We start from the raw sequence: 16,529 nt of genomic DNA, 5'->3' as shown, positions 1-16,529 counted from the left end.
TAGATCTGATCAGAACAATTTTATGGGAGGAAGAAAAGTTTATTTGTGGGCTCATGACTTCAAAGGCCTCTTTGTTCATGGACAGCAGGCTCCATTCCTCGGGGCTCAAGGTGAAGCTAAACATCATGGTGAGTGTGTGGCAGAAGGAAGCAGCTCACATGATCAGGAAGCAGAGAGAGAGAGAGAGAGAGAGAGAGAGAGAGAGAGAGATTCCACTCTCCAGATGCAAAATACATAGTCCATAGCCATGTCCCCAATGGACCACTTCCTCCAGCCACACCCCACCTGTCTCCAGTTACGGATCCAACCCATGAGGGATAAACTCACTGATTAGGCTAAGGCTATAGCCCAATCATTTCTCCTCCAAACCTTCTTGCGCTGTCTCACGTGGGAGCTTTTAGGGGACACCTCACATTCAAAGCACAACACCTCACATATCAACCATAAAAATCTTCTTGATTCTGTTCTTCAACTTTTTGGAATGGACAACTCTGTGGCTTTTCTGGATGTGACAGAAGTTTAACTAACACTCAAACGACTCTATAAAAATTTTTATTGCCTATCTGTTGTACCTGGGGTTTCATCTTCTAGTTTTATATGAGCTTAGGAAAATCCATCAATGGGCAAAATATATAATAAAAGAAGCAAGGGAAATAGAGACTAGAGTATCATAAATCTCATTGTAAACAATTACAATATTGCTTCATAAAATTTTGACAGAAGTACTAAATAAAAAAGATAACTTTTTTAGGATTGATTGATATGCTCCTTATTGTTTCAAAGTAGCATTATGACCTTGATTTTTAACTACTTGGTCTGTTTAGCCATTTTAACAATATATAGAAATAGCATTATTCTGAAGTTGTAGTATCAAAAGTGATACCTTACCTGGTACTCAAAGATCTATGAAGCCCAATATCTTGCTTACAATAAGAGCTCAGTGGATATTTGTTGATTGTTTTAAAAATTCAAGTTTATATTTTTTATCAGTATTAACTTAAGTAAGCCAATATCAAGGACCTATCCATAGTAGCTGATTTGGTTGGTTTCTGTTCAACACGTGTAATTGACAGATATTTAAACTATTGCTAGAAATTAGTCTATATCTGCATGTAGAGAATCTAACACATGTGTAGATCATTGCTAAAGTGGATCTATACCTCAATGTATCTTATCATCATGCTAAAATGCTTCCCTCACAAATTCATATTTCAATAGAAGGCTGTAGGTAACACATCTCTGTACGACAAATTTGTTCATACTCTATCAGCTTCATGTCTTTTGCCACTAAACTTGAAGGGAGGCCTTATCAGGAATATCAGCACCCTAAGATTATCATATTTATTAATTTCAATACCATGGTCAGGACCAGCTGGAATTAAGAATAGATCGTTACTGTTATTGTTATTTAGTGCTACAGTATACAAGGAGGACAATTTCTATAACTTTCATATTTAGTATGACTTTTTCTGTTTTATGCGTAGAATATCACTAGATCATTCTTGAATAAGTACTCTTCTATAGATACAGTATATAAAACAAATGTTTCTCTAACATATGCAATGATACTATAGTGTAAACCATTTCTGTATTCTTTTCCAATATCAAAAATAATTATAATGAATCTCTGAAATTGTCTATGAAGTAACATTTTGTAGAGTGACTTGGGTTTACATGAAATGTACCAGACACATCAAGACATGTATACTTCAATTTGCATGTGGAAAACCTTTAATTTTTCAGTATTGATATTAAAATATTTTCTGTGTATGGCAAGTAGGATATGAAAAATAATAACTGGTACCACGTACCATCTTCCAAACTGTTTTTTTACATTTATTGTTTTGTTTTTGCTTTACTAGAGCATCAGGTGAAGACCACAGTCCCTTTCTGAAGATGCAGGGACTAGTGTTTACTCAGTGGGGAAATGGCAGGGAGGATTTGGATTAGTATGCAATGCTAATTCCTGTAAAATCTACACTTTTTCCATCTCATCACTCTACATTCTAAGAATATTCCTTGGAGAGCATTCAATGTCAAGTCTGGGCTCTTATGACTCATCTCACATTTTCAATGCTAGTGATGATTAGGAGAGTGGGTTTCATTCTCCATGTTGACCTTATCTAGGTACTCACTTCTGAACTCTGTTAGCTCATCTATGTTATTTTACTAGATATCCAAGATCCTTTCCAGTTTTAAACTCTATACAGCTGAGTTAATAATTTTTTAAGATCATTAATTGGTAGACACTCATATCCAACAGCCTTTTATTTAGAGAGTTGTTATGAGAGTAAAAAATAATATATGTAAAGTAGCTTACACAATGTTTAGTACATAACTGGTGCTCATAAGTATTCATCTATTTATCTGTCATCATACTGCCTTAAACAGACATTTTCATCCATTGAGATGATGATCATTGTTATCATTATTGTTGTTGTTTATATGATATTGGTAGAGGGCATTGTGGGTTACTCAACTAAAACTTGTTTCTAACTACTGGTTAGTAGCAGAGCAAGAACAGATTGCATTTCTTATAGTTTCCAACACCATGTTACTATTCCTGCAGTTGGCCACACTTTAAAGAAGGAAAAAAAAAAAAAAGGAAATTAGAAGAAAATGAAAGAGAAAAAAGCACAGTCAATTGCATACAAATAATACTCTTTTAGCACCTAAAAGGAAATATTTTCAATTCTCTCTAATTAACCCAATTGTTCCATGGGCTTTCCTTGTTTTTTGCAAAATTTTTAACTTTATATTCATCTACTTTCCTTCTATTTATTCAGTAGAGTTATAACACAAATGGTGTTTTATTCCCTCTAGCATACTAAGAATATTAACTGAGTGCTTAGCCTACTATTTTTTCAGGTTTAATTAATTCTTATCATTTCATCTTAAATTTTTATTTTTAATTTTTAACCATAATACATTTCTAAGTTTTTTTCCCAAATTGTTGGTCAGCATTGTGAGACTGAGTAGCTGATTAGAATCAGTCATCATATTGATCTAAAGTATAATTAGGAGGTAGGGGATTACCTATTAAATAAGTAATCTAAGTGTGAATGACACTTAGTGCTGTTTTGAGGTCAAAAGGAATGAATTTTTTTTTTCAATAACTTGTTGGTGGCACAGCACATGCTCACATATCCTGTGATTTTGACATTGTCAAAAATGAAACTATACATGGGAAAAAGAATAGAGAACTAGAGGATTGAGTAACTTAATTCATATGGATATTGAATTTATCCTGTGTCTGCTGGAAACTAGCAAAAAACGACAGTGAATTACATGATTTTTTTTTAAAGTTTAGCAAAAGGAAGAAAAGAGCTTTTTTTTTTTTTGACTAAAACTTTTTCCTGTTACTGACTTCAGCAACAGTTAATCCAGAGAATAGATATACAATAAACACAAGGCCATAAATATTGCTCAGATGGACATCTCTAATATCCATCTTACATAAAAACCAAACGGGTCATCATGTTTCATAATTGAGTGAAACCATTTCTCTAGGGAATAGAAATAATGTGTTCCAGATACATTGCTTTCTGGTGATCTAACTGAGTATCAATCCTGATATTAATCTAGGGAGTGAAGAATTTATGTCTCTGTTAAACACAAATTGTTTCAGATACACTTTGGCCAGAACTCAGTAAGCTTATGATGAATGTTCTAATGAATGCAGAGACTTAACTTCTTGAAATGGAAAGGACTTTGGTTCCTCAAACACCACATGTGCAGAAGGCACTACTGGGAATTGCTAGAGGGTGCCCTGTTTCTCCACCCGGATAAAAAAGCTGCCCAGTTCTGCTGTCTATCTTCTTTCTACTCCTTTACCAGACAAAGTAAAAATATTTAGCAACAACAACCTCTTTTGAACTTCGGGCCAGTATTATCAAGTGACTACCCTCTGCTAAAAAGCATCAATGTGGCTTCTGTGGGAAGTTTGGATTTTTAGAAATTGTTACCCATAGGACTTCCCAGAATGGGCTAACTAAAAACATTATATATCTTATTCTCAAGAAATCAGCTTAGTTCTATCCTTAAATAGTACTGTCACTCTCCATTTTCATGTAATTTATTTTAGCTCATGATCATAAAATAAAACATTTTAAGTCCAGTTGATACAAGTTGCTTTTCTGATAACTATCAATCATATTTTTTTTGTGTGTGTGTGTGTGTGTGTGTATGTGTATGCGTGTGTTACTGGGGACTGAACCCAGTATTTCATACATGTGGAGTAAATGCTCTAGCACAGAACAACATCCCAGGCCCTTCTATATTATTCTTTATTATGAGACAGGGTCTTGTTAAGTTGCTAAGTCTAACCATCCTCCTGCCTCAGCCTCCTATGTAGCTGGGATTATAGGTGTGCACTACTACACCTGACAACATATTCCATTTCTAGTTAAAATTATTTGTGATAAAAAATTCCCAAACCAAGACATTAGCATAAAGAAAGCTGCTAATGGAAATTTATTTAGAAATATGACTGCAATCCCAAATGTTTGCATGCTAAAAGAAGGCAACAGAAGAATTTATATATAGTATTTGTAACTAGAATTTCCCCCATCTGTGTCTTTAAAGCCACTCTAGTTTCAGTAGTAGTAGTACGTATTAGTATTACAAAATTTTGAACACACATGCGTATCCTGAATTTGATTTGCATAACAGTTTTGTTTTTTAATTATTTCCTCAAGAAGAAAATTTTAATCATATTCTTTTGATTTTTCAATAAAATGTGACTGTACTATAGTGATTTATAATGGGCACTTTTTGAGGGGCCTCCCCTCAAAAAGATAACTTTTCCTTAATTTTTTTTTTTTTAATTTAGAAGGTCAGACTTAATTACAAGAAAGTTGGCCATTTGTTGAGAGAATATTCTTTCATATATTGGAGATTTAAATGGCTTCCTTTTGTGAAAATGAGGTAGGCTACATTTGGAATACATAAAGAGTAAACTCCATGGAGTCAACTAAGATAAGTAATATGTCACTGGGGTCTCCTGAGGATACCCTCTCCTGAAATGATTAATTAAAAATATATTTGGGCTTCATAAGTTTCTAGATTGAAAATCATGTCTTTGTACCTTTGTTAATTTTTAACACATTTTTCCCCATATTTATGGAAACAAAAATAAGAAGTTTGGGGATGTGGTTGTGGCTCAGTGATAGAACACTTGCCTAGCATGTGTGAGGCACTGGGTTGGATTCTCAGCACCGCATATAAAATAAAATAAAGGTCCATCGGCAACTAAAAAAAAAATACATTGTAAAACCTTTTTAAAAATAAGAAGTTTGGTACTCTCAAGACCTGGTCTTAAGTGGAAGTTTTCAGATGAGCTGCTGCTATAGAGTGCAAGGGGAAATAGATATTTCCACATCCCCAGGTGTGATGGAGGAGAGTGTTATAAATGCTCTCGACCTCGATTTGTCATTTGTGGGATTAAAGAGACATTTTACACCTTTTTAAAAAACATTTTATTCCTCAACTCTTTCTATTTTGAGTCTCTAAAGTGGCATTCAGGGTACTACTGTGGAGGAGATGATTTTTCAAGCCACTTTAGAACAAACATTTTAAGCAATAAAGGATTGATGAATAATTAATAATGCTTGACTGTATATTAGAAATATAAACAAGATTTCCTATCGGTAGATTCCATCTGTTATCTGTATTTTAGAATTTTAGAGCTAAGTAAAGAACAGATTGAGGCTACTCTACTTTAGAGAAATTGGCTTTTGAGGAGCCATCTTTCCAGCTTATATTTTTAAAAAATGTCAAAGCACCTTCAACTTTGCCACTCAAAGAGTGATATTGTCTGTAAATGTTTAACCACTGACAGTCTGGGTGCAAAAGTCCTGATTTTTTATTTTTGTAGTAAAATTAATTTTCCTATGCCAGGGATATGATAATGGGGGAAATACTAAAATTAAGAAACTGGAAGGGAAATTACTGGCAAATATCGAGAAGATGCTTCCTTCTTTTCCTCCTTCAGCTGATAATAGCTCAGAGGCCAGAGGCTTAACCACAGAGTTGAATCTGTTTGGAGTAATTGTTTGGAGTGCTCTGATTGTTCTAGATGGGAAACCCTTCTCCATCTTCCCTCAGCTGGTTGGTGATTTCAATTTACAGGTTAAACTTTCTTTTTCTAACATCTAGTCAACATTGACATCAGATAAGACCACTTTTTAAAAAGCTAGTTAGCTGGGCATCATGGCACACATCAGCAGCTCTGGAGGCAGAGGCAGGAGGATAGCAGTTCAAAGCCAGCTTCAGCAAAAGGCACTAAGCAACTCAGTGAGACCCTGCCTCTAAATAAAATACAAAATAGTGCTGGAGATGTGGCTCAGTAGTAGTATGACTCTGAGTTCAATCCCCTGGTACACCCCGCCCTCCCCACAAAGCTAAAGTGATCACTTTGGTTATCTAATGAGGCATAAATGATCATCAAAATGGTCCATTTTTTAAACTAAAAGAGAGTAGAGGAGATAAAATAATTTAATACCTCATTCCTCTTGTCTTAGAAAGGACATTCATAAAATGTGGATCAACATCTTTGAAGATGTAGCTCAGTGGTAAAGCATTTGCCTAGCATGTGCAAAGATCTAGGTTTAATCCCAAGTACCACAGAGAGGAAGGAATGGAGGGAAGGAGGGAGGAAGAAAAGAAGGAAGGAAGGAAAGAAAGAATGGAGGGAGGGAGGGAGATTGGTCAAGCAGTGTGGCACATGCCTGTAATCCCTGTGACTCAGGAGGCTGAGGCCAGCCTGGCAAGACCCTGTCTCAAAATAATTTGAAAAAAAAAAAAGTGGTGAGTGGGATATGTCTCTTGGGGATATAGCTCAGTGGTAGAGAATCCCTGGGTTCAATTCCTGGTACTTATTTTTTTTTTTTTTTAAAAGAGTGAATCAATACAAAAAGTCATCCATGTAGATTTTGTCACTTAACCAAGTTTACCATTTGCCTCTAAAGTTAGAAGACTCCTGAATTATATGACATGAGATTTTAGAGAGAAGATATGTTCTGGCAGAATAAATCTGGTGTTTCCATCATGCCTCAGACACCTGGAAAAAAATATCTCCAAATCAAAAATGTCTGATCCCATTTGGACAAAAGCCCTGATATAAGCAAGTTTATAAATTATAGAGACCATTATCTTTTTATATAAAATGCATTAAATAGTTTCAATTTTTTTTTTTTTATGAAAGTAGTCTTTACCAAACATTTCCTCTTTAGATTAATTCATTTATCTGGCAGTATTTATGGAGTAGATGCTCTGTCTAGGGCCTGGAGCTGAGTAGGAAGTGAATCATTACCATGGATAATCTAAACAGTCCTTTGAAATTCTTGGGTTCTAAAACCTGATGGAGGCAGAGAAAGGAAAGAACCTACTGCTAACCACAGCCATCTTCAAATGTGACATTCCTTACCTTTTAGCTTCCTGGGCCATCTGGACAACTTCCATTTGCTGGAACATTTGATTCTTACTGAAGTAACTGATCCATACTCCAAAACGTTTACATATACAGAGCCAAAGACTTCTTTAAAAAGTGTGGGAAAGCCAGTGATGGCTATGCAGAAGAATATGTAGCAATCAGGAGGTATCAGAAAAGATTAAACTCTTAAGTACCATCAGATTTAACTATCACCTTTAAATTCCTACCTTATGGTCATTCTGCTTGTCCCCAGAATAGGTGTATATCAGTTACAATTGCCTATTACCAAAGAGATTGGATGTTCAATAATTAGATCAGTAAACAACTTTATAATGCAATGCTTTCCTTGATCTGGTAGTAGGAGCAAAAACCAATTTTCATTTGTGAATCACCTGTCTGTATTTAACATTGTTAACATTTTCATACTGCTTGAATGCAAGGGGGCAATCAAAATCTTTTTCAAGTTTTTATTATCTTTTTGATTCATTTGTTAATTTTTCTAGGAATGTAATAAAAAATATTAGAAGTTCTTCACTTTCTACCATTTGGTGTCAGTAAATGGGCCCAAACCATACAGGCATGTTTTGTAGAACAACTTTATTGGCTACTCAAAGTTAAATGTGGATGAGGAACCAGGGCTGTTTTGCAAAGAAAAAGAAAAAGCAAACATTACCTATTTTCTTTATTGAAACATAAAAGGCTGACTACTTTCTATATCAAAATCATTAAGTAAGGGCTGGGCTTGGGGCTCGTGGTAGAGCGCTTCCCTCACATGTGTGAGGCCCTAGGTTCCATCCTCAGCACCACATACAAATAAATGAATAAAGGTCCATCAGCAACTAAAAAAAAAATTTTTAAAATCATTAAGTATAATTACTGTACAGCAACTATATTAATATGTTTCTTCTTCTTTTTAGTATTGGGGATTAAACCCAAGGGTGCTTAACCACTGAGCCAGACCCCCACCTTTTTTTTTTTTTTTTTTTACAGTTTTTTATTTATAGACAGGGTCTCACTGAGTTGCTTAGACCTTGCTAAGTTGTTGAGGCTGGCTATGAACTCGAGATTCTCCTGCCTCAGCCTCCTGAGCTCCTGCGATTGCAGGTGTGGGCCACCACACCCAGCTATGTTTCTTCTTCTATGTATGATCAGATCTACTTTCAAACTTCATATGTAGTTGCAAATATTTTATGGCTTTTTAAAATATTGTCTTTCACTCTGCTGACTATTTCCTTTGCTGAGCAGAAGAAGCTTTGTAGTTTGATGTAATCCCATTCGTCTATTTTTGCTTTTGTTGTGTGTTATTGAAGTATGTTCCAAAAAAATAAAAAAAAAATTCTACTCTGGCCAATGAATGTCATGAAACATTTCCTTTGTATTTTCTTCTAGTAGCTTTATAGTTTGTGGTTTTATATTTAAGTTTTAAATTTTTTTGTGTGTTGATTTTTGGAATTAGTGAGAGACAGAGGTCTAGCTTCATTGTTCTGCACATTGATATCAAGTTTTCCTGGACCCAGTTCTTGAAAAAGGCACCCTTTTCCAAATGTGTGTTCTTGGCACCTTTGTTGAAAAACAGTTGGCCAAAGTATGTTGATTTCTTTTGGGGCTCTCTGTTCTATAAGTGTATGTGTTTGTTTGTATGCCAGGGGCATACTGTTTTGGGTACTATAACTTTGTAATATATTCTGAAGTCAAATAGTATGATGCCTTTCGGTTTTTATTTGTTTGTTTAACATTGGTTGGTTTTGGGAGGTCTTTTGTGGTATCATGAATTTTAGGAATGATTTTTGTATTTCTATGAAGAATATCATTGATACTTTGGTAAAGATTGCATTGACTGTAGATTATGCTAAGTGAGTTTTTTCAATGCTGCGGTAAATAACTTTTTACAGATTTATATAGATAGGAAGCAGATGTTATAGTTTTAACAGATAATATAAGATAAAATTTAAACTTTTGCTTAAAGAAAGGCTGTTTAATGCCATAGAGCAAAATGTATTTTAAGTAAAGTGTTGTCATTGAAGAGTTATATTGCTTTAAAAATTGTCCTATAGAAGCTAGAGAGAAAAGAAGAGGCGGTAGGAGGAGAAAGGATTTTATGAAAATAGAAGGGAGACCAGCAGGGTAGAGAGTAGGGATTGGGGGGAGGGAATGGGGAGGTACAGGGATATGCATAAGACCAAATTATGCTATGTGCAGGTACAGATATATCACAATGAAGCCTACTATTATGTGTAATTATAATTCACCAATAAAATAAATTGTCCTGTGGTTTTATAAAAAGAACTTTTAAAAAAGTTTATAAAAAGAACATTTTTCTCCTACTTGTTAAAAAGTAAGATTAATTTAAAGCTCTATATGTTCTAGGAACTTGGCAAAATTTTATTTTTTGCCCAACAAAATAAATGATGTATAATTATTCTCTTTACTTTCTCATTAGAAAAAGTAGAGATTCCTCTGACAAGGATGATATACACTTGCCCTCACTTAGATTATAGTTGGTTGATGAGAGCATTATTCTGAGCCAGTTTTAAGTAAAAATAAAATAAAAAGGAAAAGTAGAGATTCCTTAATTAAAGAAAAAAAAAAAGATGTTTTGTTGAAATGAAGTTGCCAAATTCATGTTTCTGATGAATATCTACCTTTTTGCTTATCGGAATCAGAAACACTGGAAGCCAGTCTCTGAACTGAATAGATTAAAGAGACTGCAAAGAGGAGAGAGACAGACAGACGGGCAGGCAGACAGACAGACAGACGCACCAGAGTCTGTGTGTTCTCTGGGTTCTGTGTTTGAATTCATTGGGCACACTGTGTCCCTCATCGTGATTCCTCTTCTGAGGTTTTGCTTGTTCTTCTCTCAGAATGGACTCAACGCGCTCCATCTGGCTGCCAAGGAGGGCCACGTGGGGCTGGTCCAGGAGCTGCTGGGACGAGGGTCCTCGGTGGATTCTGCCACTAAGGTAATGTTCATGCGGATACGACTTCTCTTCCTTAGAAAAGAGGACTTACTTTGGAGCTTCTTTTCCCAGTGTGCATTTCAGAGGTTCCCTGGAGCACTGAAATTCATAACTACACAACCACAGTGGAAGACCTCCCATTTAAACTTTGCAGTTTGAATCTTTTGTTTAAGGATTTATCAGACATGAGACACTGAAGAAATTTCTAAATCTAGCATTGAATATATTGTCTTTCCTGTTTTGATTCACAAAGAGAACTAGATCAATATATTCCTCTGTGAATAATACCATTTTTCCCTAAGATTAATTCGTTTTTTTTGAGAGAGAGAGGGAGAGAGAGAGAATGAATTTTTTTTTAATATTTATTTTTTAGTTTTCGGTGGATTCAACATCTTTGTTTGTATGTGGTGCTGAGGATCAAACCCGGGCAGCACGCATGCCCGGCGAGCACGCTACCGCTTGAGCCACATCCCCAGCCGGGATTAATTCATTTTTTAAAAGTAAATTGATTTGGCAAATTTGTCAGTGGAAATGAACAAATAATTTTCAGGCTTTAATTAAATCGACATATCTTGTAATATATTCATTCAACATGGTATTGAAATATACAGAAACCTTTAATGGAAAAGAGCTTTTGGATTTTGGATTGAATTACTAGGGTAAGATTAGATTTTTTTTTTCCACTATAAATGTGTGTTTATAAAGAACTTGGAACTCACTTTTTTTTTTGAGGGGGGTACTGGGGATTGAACCCAGGGCACTTAACCAATGAACCACATTCCCAGCCCTTTTTCATATTTAGAAACAGGGTCTTGCTGAATTGCTTAAACCCTCACTAAATTGCTGAGGAGGCTGGCTTTGATTCTCCTGCCTCAGCCTCCCTAGTTGCTCGGATTATAGGTCCCCACCATGCCCAGCTGGAACTCACTTTTAAAGAAATACACAAGATGCTTGGCATAACTAGAAGATATGATACCTTGTGGATGCTGTTTTTGTTAAAATACATTTGAACTTGTTGACATGTCTGTTATAAACAATAGACATTAAAAAAATATCATCAGTGGTGACAGACATTTGTCTGTTAAAGGTAAACTTTTTATTTGGAAAACTAAAATCAGTAACCAGCTATAGTTAACCCTTTGAGAGAACTAGAGTTTGACAATACTCTGTGGTAGACGGGGAGAGACAAGTTACACACTCAGGTGTAGGCCCAAGCTTAGTGGACAAAAAGTTCAGGAATAAATTAGAAATATGGTCAATTAACCTACATTTCCAATGCTTCATGCATAACTACCAAAATGTTCATTAGTCCAACTTATAGTATAGTAAAGAACAATTCCTGTGAAAATTTAAAAACAACTATCAGGCAATTCAAAAGAACTTAAAATATAAGTTCACTTTATGTAGTAAATTACCTACTTTGAACATATAAATATTTCTCTTAAGCACATCAAATAAGCGTGAAACAATGACTTAAACAATATATATTTGAGGGTAAATAAAATTATTTGCCTCCAAAATTGCCCATATTAATATAGTGTATTCATTAAACCAACAACTTTTTGGTTGTTGAAGTGTTATTATTTTCATTTTTCCTTTCTTTTAGATTCTATTGAGATTTTAAAATATAGGTTTTCTTTTAATCCTAGATTAGAGTTGTAGAATTTTCCAGGCACCTCCCTCCCAAAAGAAATTCCTTTAATAAGAAGGACACTGAGTCCCCGCATAGTAAGTGAAGGGTTAGTGGCCTCACAGGAGCTTGGTAGCAGGAATTGAACTATTGTCTGAACTTTGTCTTGGAATCTATAGATATCTGTTTTTTTTTTTTCCATTTTTTGTTACTTATTTTAATTACATCACAAGTATTTTTTAATCTCTTTACCTATATTTTATTTTCACAGAAGGTTTAAATTATTTTTCAATGACAATTGGTTTTGTGAATGATAAATTTTTATGTATCAAATAGTAGAATTCAGGGCTTGGGCTGTAGCTCAGCAGTAGTGCACTTGCCTGGCACATGTAAGGCACCGGGTTCGATTCTCAGCACCACATATAAATAAATAAAGGTCTGTCAACAAAAAGGTATTAAAAATAGTAGAATTCATTATCAATATTATGATTCATGTAAGATTTATTTTTTTAATTCTCAAAATATTTTTGAATAATGTCCACATGCTCTTGTATCTAGAAACACAACTACCACTGAGAATCCCTAGGTTTCATTGCAAGGTGAAATAAACTCAATGTTTTAGTAAACTGTTTTTAAAGTTAGAATTTCCTTGTAGTTGCATTCTTTAGTTGTTGATTAACTCCCCTGAGTGTCATGAGATATTGTCACACACATTCATGCACTCCCATCCCAATTTTTTTTGTTGTTGTTCACTGAGAATAGTCTTCCTATGTCTTAACATTAGAGCAATATTATGAAAAACAGAAGAGGGAGATACTAGAGAAAATTGTCAATTTTCAATGGTAGAAAAATACAAGTAGGTGGGAAGACTACTATTATTATAAAATGATAAATTGTATTCATTTGAAAATACCTGTACATTTTGATTTTTACAAAATTGGAGAACCTCTAACATTTTCTACTTTATTTCTCCAAAACAGAAAGGAAATACTGCTCTTCACATTGCATCTTTGGCTGGACAAGCAGAAGTTGTCAAAGTTCTTGTTAAGGAAGGAGCCAATATTAATGCACAGTCTCAGGTATTACAGATTTTTCTCTAATGGAGATAAATTTATTTTGGGATGGTTTTGTGAAGTTGCTTTAATATGTTTATCTAGCTGCTGTGCAGGGATGTTTATTATTAATCCTGTCATTTATTTAAGCAAATTATTTTATTAACTCATGCAATTAAGTTTTTTACTTCTTGACATATTGTAATCTCCCTTTTGATGTAACTGAACACTTGACAAATGTAAGTCTATCATTATTTTTAAGTATTTTATAAAAGAATAGTGATTTTTTAAAGAATGACAGTGACATCCGTGAATATGAATTACTTATGCCAGTTCTGTATGGCTCTATGAAAGTATTCTTTCTCCTTAAATTTAAAAAAATTCTCAAAAGATTGACATTCTACTGGGGAAGTCTGCTGTTAAGTGGGAAGCACACTATTTTGGTTTTCTCAAACTTCAAATGTGGGTTTTACTAAAACATGAAGGGAAATAGGCAGAATTCATTCCCATAGCCTTCTGATGCACACAGTAATAAAGAGGAAATGCAGGTTCTTAATGAACTGAAGAAAACATTTAAACAATTCTTATTTAATAAAAATTATACTATTAAGTTGGCTCCTATTTTTCTTTTTTGTTTTGGTTTTTTCTTGGTAAAGAGAGAGAGAAAAATGTTTTACCCAAAGTTTTGGTATCTGTAATGCATATATTCAGGATTTGATTTGTGTATATTACTAATGAAATGCATTCCTTCAGCATACACAAGGCCTTGGGGCTAGTGACCTGCACCACCCTGCCCCACTGTCAAAAAAAAATGCACAAAAATATTTCTCTTATTTTTTCAGGTTTCTCAGTAGATTTTCTGAGTACACAGGCCACATCATGGGCAATATTGACAGAATAAGCCAGCTTCTTTTTATCCATTCTTTGAGATAACATCACTATCTTGCCTTTGTTTAGAAACATTTATTTCCTCTTTTTTCATTTATTCATCACATACACATGGTCCTGGTTGTATAGACTACACAAGTTCTAGACCCAGGAAATACTAAAGGCAAAGGTTAGAACCAGCCATGTTTTCTTTTAGTTTGGTTACAAGAGGAAAAAAAAATCCATTAAAATTGTGACAGGTAGGACACCATACATTAGTGTTTTAAGGGGTGACAATTCTTTTTTCTTACAACTTTTAAATACACATCAGTCTTTTCATATGAATTAAAAATATGCCTTAGCCTGAAGTCTTTATTACATAAAATTTCAAAATTTGGTACCTTCTATAATGAATACTAGTATGTCCAATAATGTATAATAGCATCTTAAGCTTGGAGATAAAAACTGTACAAAATTCACTGCTCCAAAGTAAGAATAGACTATCTTATAGCAAGAGAGCATCTTTTTGTGTTACAGCAGAGGTTTTCCAACAATATCCTTGCATCACAATCACCTGCTGGGCTTGTTGAAACACATTTCTAGGTCCTACCTCAGAGTTTGTGACTCCATTCTGTGATGGTACCTGAGAATCTTAATTTTTCACAAGTTCTCAGATATTCTGATGCTGCTGGTCCAGGGAACTATTGCTTTAAAGAATGTGAGAGAAAACTGGGTGTAGATGTTGCAGTAAAGTTCATTAAGTGTAGATTCAACTGCACGTCTAAATCAATAGAATACTTACAAATCACAGAAATGAAGGCAGGTTAAGTTCAATTGCTCAGAGGATGCTTCCCTTACTTTAACAGGATATTCACATATACATCAGCGCTGTTAGTGTTTATAAAAATAACAAGGTTACATTCTCAAAATGGATAAGTTGAACATAGTAATGTCATAAAAGTTGATAGATTGCCAATGCTGCAAAATAAGTGCTTGTTAAAGCTATAATATCCATTATTCCACAGTGGTTATTGGAAATTCACATGCTTAGGTGACTTTTCAAGGAGAATAAATAAGCTAAAGCTATCTTATTATAGTCACAATCATGCCAGAGTGTAACATCTTAAAAACAGATGTATATCATCATTGAGAGATCACAGTAATCCTTATTTGTACATATACTATTAGTTCAATTTAGAATTTATGTTTTAGGGAATCCTGGTAAATAGTTTCAAACGGATTTTTATATAGGCAGAAGGTTTTTGAGTGAGAAAAATCAATCAAATTTTAGGATGGTTTTCTAAATGCCTAAATCATTTGATAAGACCTATGACATCATTTGCTATTATTCAATTTAGGTAACCATCATTATCAATTGGCAATATGTATAATTACATAGAATTATCAGTAATTCAATGATTGAAATTAAAATACATGAATTTATATTAGCAGATTGATTATTTTGTTACTGTGTACAAGCAAGTCCCCAAAAGCATGATTTTAAGGCCATTGAGAGATGATGATTTCGTCCTCATATTTGATTCCTCACAGTTCTATCTTATTTAAAATACACATTTATTTTTTTTCTATATATTTCCAGGTATTTTATTAGTACACAGGATAAAATGTAAAGTTTTTTCTTATAAAATTTTGGGATTGCAAATATCTTCATCTATATAGGAAAATATTTTTAAAACAATTTTTTTTCTTTCTATTTCTTTTAACTACAATACAAATTTCTTTATGTGATATCATGAGGTTTTGGGTAGATAGGCAGGCTCATGACCATGGCAGATGGACAGGCACTTCCTTTTGGGAACCACAAAAAAGACATAGGAGTCTGAAATGCCCAATATAAATTCTGAATTTTGAAATGTAGATTTTCTGAGTACACAGGCCACATTATTATGAAATTATGCCTTCCTCTACATCTTTCTAAGAATATATCATATAATTCAAAGCACTGAAATGCAGAATAGTCTGAAATTACACTTTTCCTAACAAGCATCTGAAGTAGGCTACTAAAATTATTTTTGAAATAAAAATGTAAAAGACTGAAAATTTCCAAGAAATAAACATTCAGTAAAAAATTTGGGGTCCATAGGTTATAAAAGAAGCAAATGTTAATAGTTTTTATTTTTAGCATTCTCTGCATAAATTGTAAGAACTTAGTTCCACATGTGTTAAAAAAGGAATTATTCAGTCATGCTTGCTAACGAATGATAAGGAAGACTTTCATCAGGACCATTGCAATAAATGGAAAGGTCATTGTGATGTGGTTGGTCCATCAGTGGAGGAAAGAGATTGGGCTTGACTCTGAATATAACATGGGCAAGTGAGAATTTATGGCCAAAGAGCAGTGTGGGGCCAGTGGAAGAAAAATTACTCAGAGGAAGCATCAGAAATAAGGAAGATTTTTATGAAACTGACTATCAGGATTTTTGCAAAAAACATACCAGGGTCAGATGCAACTTGGGGAATGGCATAGGATTAAGAACCTGATCAGATATTGAGGATGATCACATATGACGAGACTGATTTAGCAGGGTTCTTTTTGCTAAAACTGGATTTTACAAGGAAGTGCACAGATG

The 16,529-nt window shown here is 34.1% G+C and overlaps 1 protein-coding gene and 1 non-coding gene across 14 annotated transcripts in view; both read left to right on the top strand.

Annotated features, from left to right (window-relative positions):
• The window catches only part of Ank2 (ankyrin 2), a 227,041-nt gene that overhangs the window by 50,621 nt on the left and 159,891 nt on the right, over positions 1-16,529 (top strand). For all 13 annotated transcript variants that reach the window (XM_076865199.2, XM_076865198.2, XM_076865197.2 and 10 more), the window contains exons 3-4: positions 10,294-10,392; positions 13,000-13,098. In XM_076865199.2, the coding sequence (XP_076721314.2) occupies positions 10,294-10,392; positions 13,000-13,098 (198 nt within the window). The remainder of the gene's footprint in view (positions 1-10,293; positions 10,393-12,999; positions 13,099-16,529) is intronic.
• Positions 9,889-9,961, top strand: LOC143406583 (small nucleolar RNA SNORD103/SNORD85). Its single transcript, XR_013092229.1, has one exon. It is a non-coding gene; the product is annotated as a small nucleolar RNA SNORD103/SNORD85 (small nucleolar RNA).

Source organism: Callospermophilus lateralis, chromosome 8, assembly GCF_048772815.1.
Source record: "Callospermophilus lateralis isolate mCalLat2 chromosome 8, mCalLat2.hap1, whole genome shotgun sequence".
Lineage (NCBI taxonomy): Eukaryota > Metazoa > Chordata > Mammalia > Rodentia > Sciuridae > Callospermophilus > Callospermophilus lateralis.
This window is presented reverse-complemented; position numbering and strand designations above follow the sequence as displayed.